The following is a 16,894-nucleotide window of genomic DNA, read 5'->3' on the forward strand; positions in this document are numbered from 1 at the left end:
AGTGTACTGCGAGTCATGCCAGCGATTTCACCGCCTGCGAAAAGGGGGTTGTGTACAAGGTGCCATTGGCCTGCGGGAAGGTGTATTGCGGCCAAACGGGCAGGTGCATCAGCGTGCGGCTGCAGGAGCACAAGAACTCACTGGACTGCAGAAAACCGGTGTCTTCGAACCTTGTTTTGCACTGCCTTGAGTGCAAGGATCTCGGGACCTGCAAGTGCTCGCCGGACCTTGACAACACTACGATTGTGTACAAGCATGACAACGTGTTGTGTAGGGAAATTTACGAGGCATATAGTATCGCCAAGGCTCATAACACGTGCGTGGCCAAACCGTCTGTTACTATACGGGAAAACGAGGTAGCTTACCTGGACAAGTACTTTGCGTCTTGATAGCAGGAGCTGGCGGTGACTGTGTTGTTTAGTTTTCTTCTTTTGGTTTTTGACCAACGATTTTATCGCACTTTCTTCCTTTATAATTCTACGTGTTTTCGAATAAACTTCCAGTTGTTAGTTAGCGCTCGTGTCGTCTACTCTTTCTGTCCTTGTTTCTCGCGCTAAAATTTTCCAAGATGTATGTTAACCAACTCGCCCAATCTGCAGTATTGTTATGAGTTGTATAACGTCGGTGAAAAGTGATTCCATTGGAAACAGAGGCTAGAATCACAGCACGAGATTAAGGTTTCCGTTTTCGGTCGCCACACGTGAATCACGGATGATACGTTAAAAGGATATTTCTCGAATGGCTGTCAAGCTTCGAAGTAGGCAACGTTTTCGCGTAAAAAGAGAAAGAAGTGCTTCCATGAACAATCATGACGTTGCAAGTTATACATTATCCAGTAAAAGGTTGGGAGGCTACATAATAAAGGGCGCATGAAAATCATTGAGCCCTGTTGCACGATAGGGCTTATAAAGCGTAATGCATTATGTTCTTAAGCACGCAAAGGGCATATCAGGATGCGCTGTTGTATATTGAATAACGTCGCAGCGTAAACGTTGGCTAGGTGAAGAAAGAACCATTAGCTTTCAGCGCGGTATTGTCAACTCATGTTGTTACCTCCAATATGGTCGATCTGCAGCTACCAAAGATGCCGAAAAGTATCTAAAAAATACCCACCACATACGCTTGTCTAGCCACCCTTCCTGACCCCGCCGCACGACAAGACGCTCGCGCACGGTGCAGCGTTTGAGTCCGTTTATTCGATACATGTTCTGCGCAATTTTTCCTTAAAAAGCACAGGAAGCGAGCAACTTATGGGTAGCACCATGGCAGGTCAATTGCTGTACGACGGCAAGATTGAGTACAATCGTGAAAAAAGCGTCAGCGATACACCGAGAGAGTCCATGGACGAACTCTAGCCAGCTCAAAGCATTCCCGGCTGAGTGCATTTGGACAGTCCATCAGACTGCATTACACAACCCCCCGCCCCCCCCCCCCCCCCCCTGTACACATAGAGTAGACTCAGGTCAGAAAATACGATATGCCCCGCACCACTATTTTGTCACGGTCCGCTATGCACGTGACATTGCGTCGTAGATTGTACGAAGCATAGCAACGCGGTCCGCAAATCACCCCGGAGGAGCAACAATCTGATAGCGCAAGTGGTGTTTGTGCTGATACGACTATGGATAACTCCGCGAATCGCGATGTAAGCATTAGGCTTGTCACCGTGTAGGCAGACAGCTAGCAGCACTGTCCTACTTTTCTATTTTTTTTATTGCAGAAGCACAACATGGGCCTTTTCAGCTACATGATGCCATCATCATCATCATCATCATCATCATCATCAGCCTGACTACACCCACTGCAGGGCAAAGGCCTCTCCCATGTCTCTCCAATTAACCCTGTCCTTTGCTAGTTGCCGCCACTGTATCCCCGCAAACTTCTTAATCTCATCCGCCCACCTAACTTTCTGCCGTCCCCTGCTACGTTTGCTTTCTCTTGGAATCCACTCCGTTACCCTTAAGGACCAGCGGTTATCTTGCCTTCGCATTACATGCCCTGCCCAAGCCCACTTCTTCCTCTTGATTTCAACTAGGATGTCATTAACCCGCGTTTGTTCCCTCACCCACTCCGCCCTCTTCCGATCTCTTAACGTTACACCTATCATTTTCCTTTCCATAGCTCGCTGCGTTGTCCTTAACTTAAGCTGAACCCTCTTTGTTAGCCTCCACGTTTCTGCCCCATAGGTGAGTACCGGTAGGATACAGCTGTTATATACTTTTCTCTTCATGGATATTGGTAAGCTACCATTCATGACCTGAGAGAACCTGCCATACGCGCTCCACCCTATTGTTATTCTTCTAGTTATTTCCCTCCCATGATCCGGATCTGCGGTCACTACCTGCCCTAAGTAGACATATTCTCTTACTACTTCTAGCACCTCGCTACCAATTGCGAACTGCTGTTCCCTTGCAAGGCTATTCAACATTACTTTGGTTTTCTGCATGTTAATTCTTAGCCCCACCGTTCTACTCTGCCTGTCTAGCTGATTGATCATGCTTTGCAATTCTTGTCCTGAGTGGCTTAGCAAGGCAATGTCATCAGCGAATCGCAAAGTACTCAGGTATTCTCCATTAACTCTTATCCCCAACTGTTCCCATTCCAGTCCCCGGAATACCTCCTGTAAGCAGGCAGTGAAGAGCATTGGCGAGATCGTGTCTCCCTGCCTGACACCTTTCCGTATTGGAATTTTATTGCTGACTTTATGGAGAACTATAGTAGCTGTGCAATCGTTATAAATATCTTCCAATATTTTCACATAGCACTCTTCCACACCCTGATTCCGCAATGCCTGCAAGACAGCTGAGGTTTCCACTGAGTCGAATGCTTTCTCGTAATCAATGAAGGCTATATATAGGGGTTGGTTATATTCTGCGCATTTCTCTATCACCTGATTGATAGTGTGAATGTGGTCTATTGTCGAGTATCCTTTACGAAAGCCTGCCTGATCATTTGGTTGACTAAAGTCCAAGGTTGTCCTGATTCTATTAGCGATTACCTTAGTAAATACCTTGTAGGCAACGGACAATAAGCTGATCGGTCTGTAATTCTTCAAGTCCTTGACGTCTCCTTTCTTATGAATTAAGATAATGTTAGCGTTCATCCAAGCTTCTGGTACTCTCGAGGTCACAAGGCATTGCGTGTACAGGGTGGCTAGTTTTTGTAGCACAATCTCTCCTCCGTCCTTCAGCAAATCTGCTGTTACCTGATCCCCACCAGCTGCTTTCCCTCTTTGCATTGCTCTTAAGGCTTTCTTTACTTCCTCCTTCGTTACTGGCGGGATGTCCCAGTGCTGTGCTCGACTGCCTCCCTCAGTAACTTGGTGATTACATTCGGTACTGTATAGATTTGTGTAGAACTCTTCGGCTAATTCAACTATCTTATCCATATTGCTGATGACATTGCCCTGTTTGTCTTTTAGCGCATACATCTGGTTTTTACCTATGCCCAGTTTTCTCCTCACTGATTTTAGGCTACCTCCATTCCTTAGAGCATGCTCGATTTTCTCCATGATACACTTTCTTATGTCGGCTACCTTGCACTTATTTATTAACTTAGATAGCTCTGCTAGTTCTATCCTGTCTGTGGAGTTAGACGTCCTCATGCTTTGACGTTTCTTAATCAGATCTTTAGTCTCCTGAGATAGCTTGTTGGTATCCTGTCGAACCATCCTACCACTTACTTCTGCGGCGCACTCTGTAACGATAGCTGTAAGATTATCATTCATTGTTTCAACACTACGGTCGTCTTCTTCCGTTAAAGCGGAAAATCTGTTTTGCAGCGACATTCTGAATTCCTCTACCTTCCCTCTTAATGCTAACTCGTTAATAGCCTTTCGATTCACCAGTTTCCTCCGTTCCCTCTTCAAATTTAAGCTAATACGAGACCTTACCATTCTGTGGTCGCTGCAACGGACCTTACCGAGGACATCCACATCCTCTACGATGCCAGGGTGTGCACACAGTATGAAGTCTATTTCATTTTTAGTCTCACCATTGGGGCTCTTCCACGTCCACTTCCTGTTTGCTCGTTTGCGGAAGAAGGCATTCATAATCCGTAAATTATTTCTATCTGCGAACTCTACTACTGTTCCTAGAACCTATGCCATAGTCACCTACCGCCTTGTCTCCAGCCTGCTTTTTACCTACCTTCGGATTAAAGTCGCCCATCAGTACAGTGTATTGTGATTTTACTTTGGTCATTTCCGATTCCACATCCTCATAGAAGCTTTCAACTATCTGGTCATCATGGCTTGATGTAGGCGCGTAGGCCTGCACCACCTTCAGCTTGTACCTCTTATTAAGCCTAATTACGATAGCTGCCACTCTGTCGTTAATACTGTAAAACTCCTCGATGATGCCAGCTATATCCTGATTTATGAGAAATCCCACACCTAGTTCTCGCCTATCTGCTAATCCACGATAGCACAGTACATGCCCGCCCTTTAGTACTGTATACGCCTCATCTGTCCTCCTAACCTCACTAAGCCCTATGACATCCCATTTAATACTGGCTAATTCCTCCAGCAGCACTGCTAAGCTAGCCTCACTTGATAAGGTTCTTGCGTTAAACGTTGCCAGGTTCAGTTTCCAATGGCGGCCTGTCCGGAGCCAGAGATTCTTAGCACCCTCCGCTGCGTCACAGATCTGACCGCCGCCTTGGTCAGTTGCTCCGCAGCCGCTGAGGACTGAGGGCCGAGGGTTAATTGGTTTGTTTAATTGGTTTGCGTAGGCAGACAGCTAGCAGCACTGTCCTACTTTTCTATTTTTTTCTTGCAGAAGCACAACATGGGCCTTTTCAGCTACATGATGCCAAGCAAACACTTATTTTTCGGATATGAGCGCACTCATTAGCGTGCAAAGCGCGAGCATAGTTGTGTTTTTCCTTTTTATTTTAGGCAAATATAAACCGTCCACAAAACGACATACAGCCAGATACCTCAGTGTGCGGAAGCTGCACGTAGGACATCTAACAAAGAGGCAGCTACTAGCTTCATGTAGCATACTACTTAAGAGGTTGCGAAGAACCTTGATTACGTAACAGCTGAAAAAAAAATTGATTTCCTGATATGCGTGATCCTCATATTTGCCTTGTGGCGGATTGAAAAAAGAAAGCACTTCTCGCCATTGCTCTAGAGGATCAGTGTATTCAAAGGAATACGGTGGCTTGAAATTCAATCTCTCAGTGAAAAGAATCCTGGCGGCGGAGCAAATAATCGTTAAAACACATTTTAGGCTACTTCGAAAAAAATGGTTGGATAGAACGGGTTGTCTATCCCAGAACTGTGCACAGCTGATGCACAGATATGAAGGGTCAGATAAAAGCTTGTGCATCCACCCTGTCTTCTACAGAGTTGGTGCCCACACTGCAACAACGATTTGCTTTCTCTGTGTATAAAAGACAATGAACACAAGGGAAGTGCAGAGGCGCTCAAACCACGCCAGGATGCAGTAAAAGTTTAGATGAGCTTGCCACTGGACATACGAAACTGACAGCACCATTAGCGTATGCATGACAATGAGCTGCCGCAGGCAAAGCGCTCCTACTATTCTGCATCCTTTACTGGCCGTTTTGGAAACCGAAGCAATGTTTTAAGCGTCTTGAATAGCACCGCGTCGCGCGTAGTATAAAAGCGCGCTAAGATGGTAATCCCAGGGAGGTACAGCCTTTGTCAAAAGTTCGGAGACCAGGGGGTTTTCTTTTGAGCCACAGTGTGTTGTTCTGAATGGATGTCTAGCGCTCCAAATTTCCTGGACATGAGAAGATTTCTGGTACTGCCTCCTGCAATAGATAGGACTTACATGAATGCTCCTGGAGTCCCAACATAAAGCTTGGAAGTGAACACCCTGGGCTCTAAACATTTGAAAAAGACTATATTTAGCGCAAATCTTGTGCAGATCAGGAATGAAAGTCTAACCAAATGAAAAAATTGTGCATCCAGTGCTAATTTTTGGAGGCAAAACGTGCCTGCAGACGTGGTTACAGGGGCAGAATAGTCGTAGATGAAAAAAAAAGAAAAATGTTAACAAACAGTACCTGAGCCCAATTTTAGAAAAAAATGAGTGTCAAGCAAAGGCTTTACAACCTATTATGGGACTTACCAGCGTTAAGTGGACGTTCCCGAAGAACCTCTCAGCATTTGTCTTTGGAGACGCTTTATTTATTTATTTATTTAGAGATACTGTCAATCCACTGGGGATTTTAACAGTAAGGGCGCTGGAACAAGGCACACCAAAGTATAAACTACAACAACGTCATGAATAATGGACACAAAGAGTGAACAAGAAGAAGGATTGAAGGGCAATATAAAACGACTACAGTGTCGCACTTAATTAAGGTTCAATACATAAATGTCACGGGTAACAGGATCGTCGGATTGTACAGTTAGTTCAAGACAAGATAACAGAATCAATACATGGGATATATATGACATTAGAAACGAACAAGCACTGTTAAGAAAAATAGCTAGGCGATAAAAAGGAAGTTGTCAACAAAGGTTCAGAATTCAAGTGTGTTTACGAGTGAAGATAATCTTCTACCGACTGAGTGAAGATATCTAGTGATGTGCTGCGGGTAATGGAGTGGTCAAGGGTGTTCCATTCTCTTATTGTAAGTGGAAAAAAGGAGTATTTCAAGCAGTCAGTACGAAATGTGTGCTCTTTTAATGTTTCTGAATGTCTGTGACGTGTAGGTCCTGTCTCTGGGGCCATCAGGTACCTAGTTTTATCAAGGTTAAGTTGATTATGGAGTAACTGGTAAAGTAATTTTAGTCGTGCAAGTTTAGCTCTATTTTCCAGAGTGAGAATGCCGGCTGTCTTGAGTAGTTCGGTGGGTGAGTCAGTAGGCCTGTATTTGTTAAACATAAATCTTACAGCCTTTCTTTGGATAGCTTCTAATTTTCCTATGAGATATTTAGTATGCGGAAACCATGCAACGTTCGCATATTCGAGTACCGATCGTACGAAAGCGTTTTATGAAATTAGTTTTGTTGGAGGAGGAGCTTGTTGAAGATGCCTTTTGAGGAACAGGAGTCTTTTAACAGCGGCTGATGTGACATAGGTAATATGTGAATCCCATCTGAGATCATGGGATATTATTATACCGAGGTATTTCTAGCTGTTAACTCGAGTGAGGGGGGCGTTGTTGACAACGTAAGTGTAGGACGACTGATGTTTTTTTCTGGTTATTGTGAGAAGAGCGGGCTTATTAATGTTAAGGGCCATCTGCCAGTCTTTACACCACCTAGATACGGCTTCTGCAGCGAGGTTTAGGGCCATGTGGTCATCTGGTGTGTTAATTTCGCGGTAAATTATACAGTCATCAGCAAAGAGTTTAATATTAACATTGACATATGAGGGCAGATCGTTGATAAAAATTAAGAATAAAACTGGAGCTAAGACGCAACCCTGATCTACTCCTGATGTTACACGTTCTAATGAGGAAGGCTGGTGGTTAATCACAGCGTATTGGGAGCGACCAGAGAGGTAGTCCCCAATCCAGTTAACAATGGGGCTGTTACCAAGTGTGCATTCCAATTTTTTGATTAATTTTTTGTGTGAAACGCGGTCGAATGCTTTCGAAAAGTCGAAAAAATCATATCTACCTGTTTTTGGTTGTCAATGCTCAAAGACAGATCATGTACTAGTTCCAGGAGCTGAGTCACTGTTGATAAGCCACTTCTAAAACCATGCTGGAAGGGGGATAGAATGCGTTCTTGTTCAAGGAATGTGGTTATATGCTTAGTAATGACGTGCTCAAGAAGTTTACATATTGTGCAGGTTAACGATATGGGTCTGAAGTTAGAGGGTTCGTTCTTGTTTCCAGATTTGTGAACAGGGATAACCTTGGCGATTTTCCATTATTTCGGTAGAGTGCAAGTCGATAATGATTTGTTAAATAGTAAGTATAAGTACTTAGCAATCCATTCGGCATATCGTTTGAGGAATATGTTAGGTGTGTTGTCAGGGCTAGGCGCTTTCTTTGTGTCTAAGTTAAGTAAAAGATTTAACACACCTCTTTCGCTTATACTTATCGGTGTCAAAGGTGTTCTATATACAGTATTTAAAGGGGGGATAACACCATCATCAACAGTAAAAACGGATTTGAAGTAATTATTCATAGAATTAGCATAATTTATATCTTGTTCTTGGGAATTAGGGTTCTTACGTCCTTTATTAGGCTTTAGAAAATTCCAGAATTTTAAGGGAGAGCTTTTTAGAAAATTGGACAGTGTTTACGAGAAATAAGTGGTTTTTGCTGACTTAATCTTTGATTTTAAATCACTAATAGCCTTGGCAAGGCGACCATTGTTTCGAGGTTTGCTTTTTGTCTTCAACGATTTTCTCAGCCGTTTTACTTTGCGTTTGGCATGAATCACATCGCGTGTTATCCAAGGGTTATGTTTCCTGGTTCTTTATGTTTTAGTTGTTTTAGTTGGGTTTAGCGAATTCATCAATGAGGTGATCGATTATGTCAGAATCTGGAGCATTATTGTAGTCGAGATATTTAATTTTCGAACTTGGAGGAGCATCTTTGTTACATGTAGGGATGGCGCATAGAACTAGCTTGTGGTCTGATATGCCATCAATGATTTCGAGTTCTGCTGTGTGTACTGAAAAGTGATCACTTAAAAATATAAGGTCAAGTATATTAGACGTTGTTCCCTGTACACGTGTTGGTTCGCTTACTATTTGGTAAAGATTGAACTGGAGCATAATATCTAAAACGATTTCAGAGCTAGGGGAATGAAACTGCAAAGTTTCCCAATCTGTATCTGGAAGATTAAAGTCTCCTAGTAAGATAAGTCATGAACCTAGCGTGTGACGCTGCATATAGTTATACAATGAAGTCATAGCGGAATGGTCAAATGAAGGGCTACAATAAACACAACCCACTGTGATAAAGTGCGAACCAAGCTTCATCTTGCAAAAGATTGCCTCTGCATCCTGAACTTCTGGCAGAATAGAGAAGGTAATGTGCTTTTTTATTAGAATAGCCACTCCTCCGCCACGTGTTGGCCTGTCCTTGCGAATAATTACGTAATTTGGAGGTGTAGTCTCGGTGTCCAGGATATCAGCCGTTAACCAAGTTTCTGTTATAGCCACAAAGTCTGGCTCGATACCAAGAAGTAACGCTACGAGTGAATCAGATTTGTTCAAGATGCTGCGGGCGTTAACATTTGCAAAACTTATCTGCGATAATGTTGCGGCCGTCGTGGGCGTAATGCGGATCCCTCGCCTTGTTTTTCTTGCATGTTTTTTTGGCTTTCAATGATGTCAGTTTCAAGTTGGCCTTGGTCGTCTAGCATTTTTTTTTCGGCTGCCAGCATTGTCAGTTTCAAGTTCCATGTCTACTGGACAACCTTTCATGTTATTCCAGCGATATAATTGCCCATTTAGGCGTAGTTTGTCATACGTTAATGACACCTTGTCTCCCTCTTCCTTATAATCTTTTGCCTAGTTCCAAAACTTTTTTCTTACTTCCCTCACACGTACCGAGAAGTCCTCGCCTATCGAGTAATTAGAACCCTTCAACTTACGACAATTTCTTAACACATATACTTTGTCTCGGTAGTCCAGTAGTTTAAGTATTATCGGCCTGGTTTTATCTTTCACTGGCCGACCTAACCTGTGTATCCTTTCAATGGCAACTGGATCAATTTTGAGAATTTTCTTCACAATTTTTTCATTCATTAGCTTATCGAGTGATTCGGTATTTTCTTCTGGGTTTTCTTGACACCGTATACTATCAAATTCGAGCGTCTAGAACGATTTTCTAGGTCCTCCAGTCTTGATTCGAGGAAAGTGACTACCTTCTGCAGGTTAGTAACTTCATTAACATACTCTGATAATTTGCTGTCCAGAGCAGCTAGTCGTTCCAACTTCGCGTCGATGGAAGCTAAGCGCCCATCCTTAATTTCCCTGATATCTTCTGGAATCTGTTGCAGTTGGCATGCGAGTTGGTCATTATCGGGTCCGGGGTTCGCCTCAACGTCACCGGACAGCACCAACACTTTCATAACAAGACAGGCTAAATCATATGCAAGCGTACAGAGCAGGCCAGGGCACGGCAGCACAACCAAACACAGGTCGTCCGAACGAAAGCATTTTCCGTAACGTTTTCTTACCTGCATGAAAATGATGTTTGAAAATGATGTTTGAAAATGATGTTGAGGGATTTCAGCAATAAGCAACTTTAGAGAGTTCATCATCATCGTTTTCTTTTCTTATTTTGATAGTTGCAAAGTAGCTCTAGAAAAAGGATGGCTCCCTCATGATATTACCGAATGCGGGAAAATTGTAGCGATTCTCATGCGACGCCAAGGTCCTTTTGATAAGAACACTGTATAAAGTGCCGGTAACATCATGCAATGTGTAAATCATCTCATAGCTTCCGCTCTCATACACTTCAGCCACCACTCTATGCAAGCGAAAATCCTTTGCTCTTCATAATAATGCCTGTCTTTTCCACCCCCTCAAAGAAGAAATAATTAAGAAGTATGCGAGGATACGGTGGCCGCAGCTGGCGCAGAGGAGAGGGTTAATGGGAGATATATGTGAGAGGGCTTTGACTTGCAGTGGGCGTAGTCAGGCTGATGATGCTGATATGTTAGGCTGACATGCACAGTCAACAGTGGCATGTTGTTATCTTTAAAAGCAGACGTAACAAAACACCGTATAACAATGGTGAGTTGGCCTTGCCGTTATAGATGCATATTGAAGGAAACCCAGCGCTTGATACGGGACGAAGAAGAAGAATCAACTCACAAAAAGCTGAACTCACGACTTACGTTTGTTCAGGCAGGTGCAAACAAGGAAAACATAGCGCAGCAATCGCGAATGGCACGAGAAAGAAGCGTTCAGAGAAGGCAGAGAAGATTATGATAGTCATCATTATCAGCCTGACTATGCTCACTGCAGGGCAAAGGCCTCCCTCATGTCTTTACAATTACCCGGCCCTTTGCCAGCTGCGGCCACCATATCCGCACAAACTTCTTAATTTCATCCGCCCACGTAACTGTCTGTTGCATCCAGCTAGGCTTGCCTTCTGTTGGAATCCGCTCCGTTACCCTCAAGGACCAGCGGTTATCTTGCCTTCACATTACATGCTCTGCCCAAGCCCATTTATTCCTCTTTATTTCGCCTAGGATGTCATTAAATCGAGTTTGTTTCCTCACCCACTCTGTCCGCATCCGGTCTCTTAACGTTACGCCAATGATTTTTCTTTCCATAGCTCGCTTCGATATCCTTATAGGTGCACTAAAGAGGAATCTGGCCGTCTTTTTATCGCGGTCACTCGATCTATACGTTCCGAGCGTGCTTAGAAACTTGGAATTGTAGTCCTCTGCGGCCGATTTTCCTAATATGAATCTAATTAAACGTCCCGGCTCAAGCCTTTTTGTTGAACTCACCGCTGACTGCAGGAGGAGTCAACGAACCTTTAAGCCAGTCCCGTGGCGGCTTTCCGCTCTGCCATCGGCGGAGTGATACGCAGTGATTGGCGAAAGTAAAAAGCTCACGCGTATTTTTATTTCCGTGGACATAATTTGCGGCTATGTAGTCTGTGACTAAATAAATTTATTCACGAAAACCTAAAAAAGAAAATAAAAGCGAGAACGAAGCCACCACACAAAGGCCAGGCCGTTTATTTCAATTTAATTAAGGGAAATCGGCTGTGAAGGACAATACTTCGAAGTTTTAAGATTGCTCGGACTGTATAGATCAAGTTCCCGTTGTAAAAAGACGAGCTCAGAACTTAAGCGGAACCCTCTTCGTTAGCCTCCACGTTACTGTACAGTCGGTGAGTACCGGTAAGATACAGCTGTTGTGTGCTTTTCTCTTGAGGGATTGCTCATGAAACGGCCACTCATGATCTGAGAGAACCTGCCATGTGGGCTGCACCCAATTCTTATTCTTCTATTTATTTCCCTATCTTGATCCTGATCCGCAGCCACCTTCTACCCTAAGTAGACAATGTTTTTAATTTGTTTTAAAAATACCAAGCCAGCAAAGCTCTTGCTGAGTGGATTAGGATATATGTTTAAACACGTTATTACTCTCTGACACCGTTAACTAAAGAGAAGTTTATAGCACGCATTCACGACCTTCATTGTTATTAGAACTCCGTTTTACATTGTATGAAATTAGTGTCCAACTGAAGCATAACGAAAGAACCTGCATCTCCATAGGTACACACCGGTACGGAAACACGGAAACTGGGCTGCAATTCACAATGGGATCTCTCAGCAGGATCAGTTTACAACAAAAAATGTATAAAATCACCTTGCCTGAAGACTTCTATGTTCGAAGGCAAACTAGAAGCAGCGCTTCAATTTTCCAGTGGGACATCTTATCAAATGTGCCTGTGGTCGAAGATTATCAAAACTACGTCCTAAAACTTCTGCCTTCCTTTTATACCCTATGCGAAAACATGTGCTGCATCCGCCTCCAATATATTTTGGTTGCGATAAGGTGCGATAAATATTTTGAGATCTCTTGGCGTGTTGTTTATAGTGCCCCGTAGTGGTGACTGCAGTCCGGAGAGCAGGAAAACAGCGAAGGTGGCTTCTAAACAAAACTTTTTATTTGGGCTGACATGCGCCTGCAATGAACGGAATGAGTCGGCGGTGGCGCAGCAACAAGCATGTTCGGCGGTCGTCGAAGAGAAAGCCCGTCGCTCTTGAGCGTGCAGAATTCAAAGCTGATATCAAGCTTTTCAGATAAAGCGTGGAAAGTTACGAGAAAAACGTAGGAGTGACTCCGCCTTCATCAATCGAGATAAATCTGGTCGTTGCTTGCATCACAAAGCGATAAAGCGGGCGCGCCGGCAGCTTTGAAGAATGAGCAAACAAACACTACAGAGATTCGCGGCAATATCTACAATGGCATGAGATGTCCACACAGGAGCTCTCTCCGTTTGCCTTTCTAGATCAACCGGATTTGTTTGCTTGCATAAATATATTCCACCGTTACAAGTGAGCATGAATCTGCATTATGCGTGCTTTTATTCGTCTTTAAGGTATTTTTTCTTTGGATAAACACGACAGTGTCGGAAATCAACAATATTTCTGTCTTGCTAAAAAGAATGCTGTGTGCTGTTGCCAATACACTATAAGGCGCACCAAGCGGACCTATATTCTCCGAGAACAGGATTGTGCCCATGAGACAAATTTGTTTCACTGTATACTTGCATGTTTTTATAACTAAACCGTACACAAAGATGGCGTATACTTTTCTAATATCCTAACAATCAGCTCCCACCGATCACCCTATGCAGTTAGAAGCTTTGACCCATGCAATCCTCCAAAACAGACCATAGGTTCATAATGCCGAGGCCTATCTTATGTCGGTTTCTAAAACCAGCGCTGCCTTTCAGCTACTGACAATTATATGTGACTGCCTCCTTTTTGTAACCCCTGTATGCCAGCTGTCCAAGTTAAATGTGCGCAAGCTTCTCAAAACACGCAGTGTCTTATCCCCGTAAAACCAACTTAGATCTGTTGAGAGTCGCCTGGGCTAGGCTGCAGTATCTTAGTCTTCTCGATACTTTATTAATAACGAAAGATTAATTAGATAAGATTTTAACTATTGTTTCAGGAACAGAGTGTGGATACAGAAGTGGCTGATCGTCTTAAACAGCTGACTAAAATGTTTGCACCATGTCCGCCTCGGTGGCTCAGTGGTTACGGTGCTCGGCTGCTGACCCGAAAGACGTGGGTTCGGTCCCCGCCATGGCGGCTGAGTTTTTATGGAGGCAAAATTCTAGAGGCCCGTTTACTGTGCGATGCCAGTGCACGTTAAAGAACCCCAGGTCGGTGGATATTTCCGGAGCCCTTCACTACGGCGTCCCTCATAGCCTAAGTCGCCTTGTTACGTTAAACCCCACTAAACGAAAATTTATGCACCACGCAACGGTTTACGTAAAGAAGCTTTTGATCGGCGGCGTCTAGAGAACAAAATTCGCCTTTCTATTCACGACGAGACTTTGCGTGCGCACTGGGGCAAATATGTTAGTCAGCAGCTGGTCACGTGATAGATTTTTTCAATGTCAGTAAAAGGAGCTACGTAAATCAAAACTTGATGAAAACAGCGCTGCTAGCTGTTTTTTGTGACAATCTACAACTTCTTATTTAACATCTACTTCCTCAAGCCAGTGATTAGAAGGTTCGCTAATTATTCTTGACTTATTAGCTATCTTTTAAAAAGGACATAAATGCTTCACACTAAGCCACGCAACTCTAACAAATCTCAGTTGGTCTCACTGGGTAATACACTATGTAGTCTGAAAAATTGGTTGCATTTACTGGAGACACTCGGTCTATAACTCCTCTGTCAGCTAATGCATTATTTTCTCTTTGTTGAAACACACTATGCCTGATATTGAGCAGACGAGGGAACGAAAATGAGGGGCTCGTTATGATATGTCGTGGGTTCGGGTCCCATTGGCGGCTCGTGAATTTTTTTCTTCTACCTTTTCTCAGTTAACCTTCCGCCGCACAACAGTCACACTATGAATTTGATATTGATGACTACCAAAATCTAATATTAGTAAGAAACAGAAACATTACCCTACGCTTTCCTTGGTTGTGGCGACTGATAGCGTTGTTCATGTGTGTACCTGATATTCCGGAGGTGGTGGTACAAGAACCTGCATGCACTCTAGCTTTTTTTTCTTTACTTACTGTCTCAAAAGTAGGCAGAAACAGTGACAACTTCCTACTGAGTGTTTAGTTTGAACTCCTTATGGTTGCTACATGAGTGATTATTGAAATATATCTGATTCTTTGCTGTCTTAGGGACGGCGAGGCACTTGGGGTAAACTGACTGCTTTTTTGCTTCCGTCCTCAGTTTTCTGTACTGTTTGAAAGGCTGAAATAGAGAAGCGCAGTTATAGCACAATAAAAAAATAATGAGCCAAAACTGCTGCAAGAAAACTATGACGTTTTCTAGATCAGTGAAAAAAAGTAAACAAAACTGTGACAATCTCACTGCACGCAATCAAGTGGCGGTTTTAGAAAGTACTTTGAACCTAGTTATGAAGGAGTTTAAAATAGAGTCAGGGACGTCGGAAAAGGCGGCCTAAAAAGTGGGAATATAAAAGCCAGTTGCTAATCGCAAGTTTTTCTGCATAGTTCGTCGTACATTATTCAAACCGTTCTGTTCAATACGGCTGCGTACTGACGCCACTAGCCTGCTGCGACTGACGGAGACGACATTACGGCTCTCCTCAGAAAGCTTTAATTTAATCGGGAATGTTGTTCAGGACCTGCCAGTAAGGTTTCGCTCTCGGAGATTGATATTGGCAAAAAAAAAAAACAGCCGTTAGCACTTCCGGATTGTTGAACTCCGAGGTTTCACGTCATTGTATATTATTCGCAGCTAGTGTTGAAATCTTGCACTTCAAAAAAAAACTTTTTGTTCTTTGCAAAAGGCAAAAAAAAACACGGTGGTTATTTTTATTGCGAAAAAGAAGACTACTTGCACTCCTAAATGTTAGCACTATTAACTCGCATCTCTGTTTGGTGCAGATGGTCGACGGTGTCGCACACTCTAGAGATTCCAACGGAACTGTCTCCCACACAGCTCGCAGGAGAGCTTGCCGAGCTGCCTTTGTGGAAGATGCTTCGTGACATCAACAAGTAGGTGCACCCACTATTCCTCCTTCCCTTATAATCACCCTCTTGGTCTTCTCTTTCTGCAACTGTAGCACCCTGTCTTTGCCTTTGATGGATGCGTGCTGAGCTGGATAGGATTGGAGCGTGCGTAAACACAGTGGTGCCACTTGAGTGCGCGCCAGTCGATCTTACGGCGGCGTCATTCTGCCTCCTGATTAAAATGTCGTGCAAGGGCTGTTTCTGTGTGAGAGTGCTTAGTGAAGATCTAAGAACACCAACGATGGATGAGTTTTCTTTTGTGAAGGTATTTACAGGATTTATCGTCCAGAAGACCACCCTGGAGTGCTTGTCCCTTTGAGGAATAATGCAGTTAACTATCACGTACCGAAGTCAAACAAAAACAACTGACCTTACAAGTTCCTTAGAAACCAATGTTCACAATAGACACCTTTAGCATACAGTGTACTGTGTCACCGTTACCGCTGCCGTAGTACCAGGACCTCGCCCACCACCAGTGCGCACGCGCTGATTGGTCCTGACGCGACATGCGAGAGCGCAGCTGCCGGGTACCTGGAGCCACCTGCCGCCCTCATGGCGAACTGCGCATGCGCAGTGACGGCGCCCGATCTCCTGGTTGCTGTATTGACCGTAGCACTAACACGGTACACGATATGCTAAAGGTCTAATAAAGCATTCTGTATACAGGCGGCTTCTAGAGGATTCAGAATTTGTCGCAGTAATTTGGCGCTGATCTGGTGACTATTGGTGACACATCTGGTGACCATAGTCTGAATGATTCCCTGGAAGTCTGGAAGATCGCCTTGATTGTTTACAAATTTCGTGTTGGAATTTTAAAGTGCTCCGCTTCAGTGAAACAGCCAGTTCAACCCGGTGAACTAAATACTAGTACAATGATATCAAGAAAGTCTGCGCAACATGGAATGCAATCGCAGAGCACGAATAATCTACAAAATAGTACCTAGTTCGTCAGAAAGTTGCGACAGTCGCAACAGAACGCAAAGCATCAGCAGGCCTTCACTTTGATACTGTAATCGCCCAATCAAATTCCCACACTCTGAATAGGCACAGCGGAAATGTAAACAAGACCTATGCTAGATCGCTGCAAGGCTATATATCTGCCTGTCTAGAAGGGTTTATTGTAAATAAGGGCTTGATATGTTATTCGAAATGTCAGTGATTTTCGTTTCACAGTAATAAGGGATCGTTACATGCGTTTCTCGTCAAACATGCCTCACCTTTACTAGACGATGTTGCGTCGAA

At 43.7% G+C, this 16,894-nt stretch overlaps 1 protein-coding gene across 1 annotated transcript in view; it reads left to right on the top strand.

Moving 5' to 3' along the window:
- LOC149361145 (uncharacterized) overlaps positions 1-16,894 on the top strand; it is a 157,956-nt gene that overhangs the window by 22,100 nt on the left and 118,962 nt on the right. The window contains exon 5 of the mRNA XM_089572591.1: positions 15,527-15,637. Within this exon, the coding sequence (XP_089428717.1) occupies positions 15,527-15,637 (111 nt within the window). The remainder of the gene's footprint in view (positions 1-15,526; positions 15,638-16,894) is intronic.

The sequence above is a fragment of the Amblyomma mixtum genome, chromosome 2 (genome assembly GCF_055824585.1).
Source record: "Amblyomma mixtum isolate Tamu chromosome 2, ASM5582458v1, whole genome shotgun sequence".
Classification (NCBI taxonomy): domain Eukaryota; kingdom Metazoa; phylum Arthropoda; class Arachnida; order Ixodida; family Ixodidae; genus Amblyomma; species Amblyomma mixtum.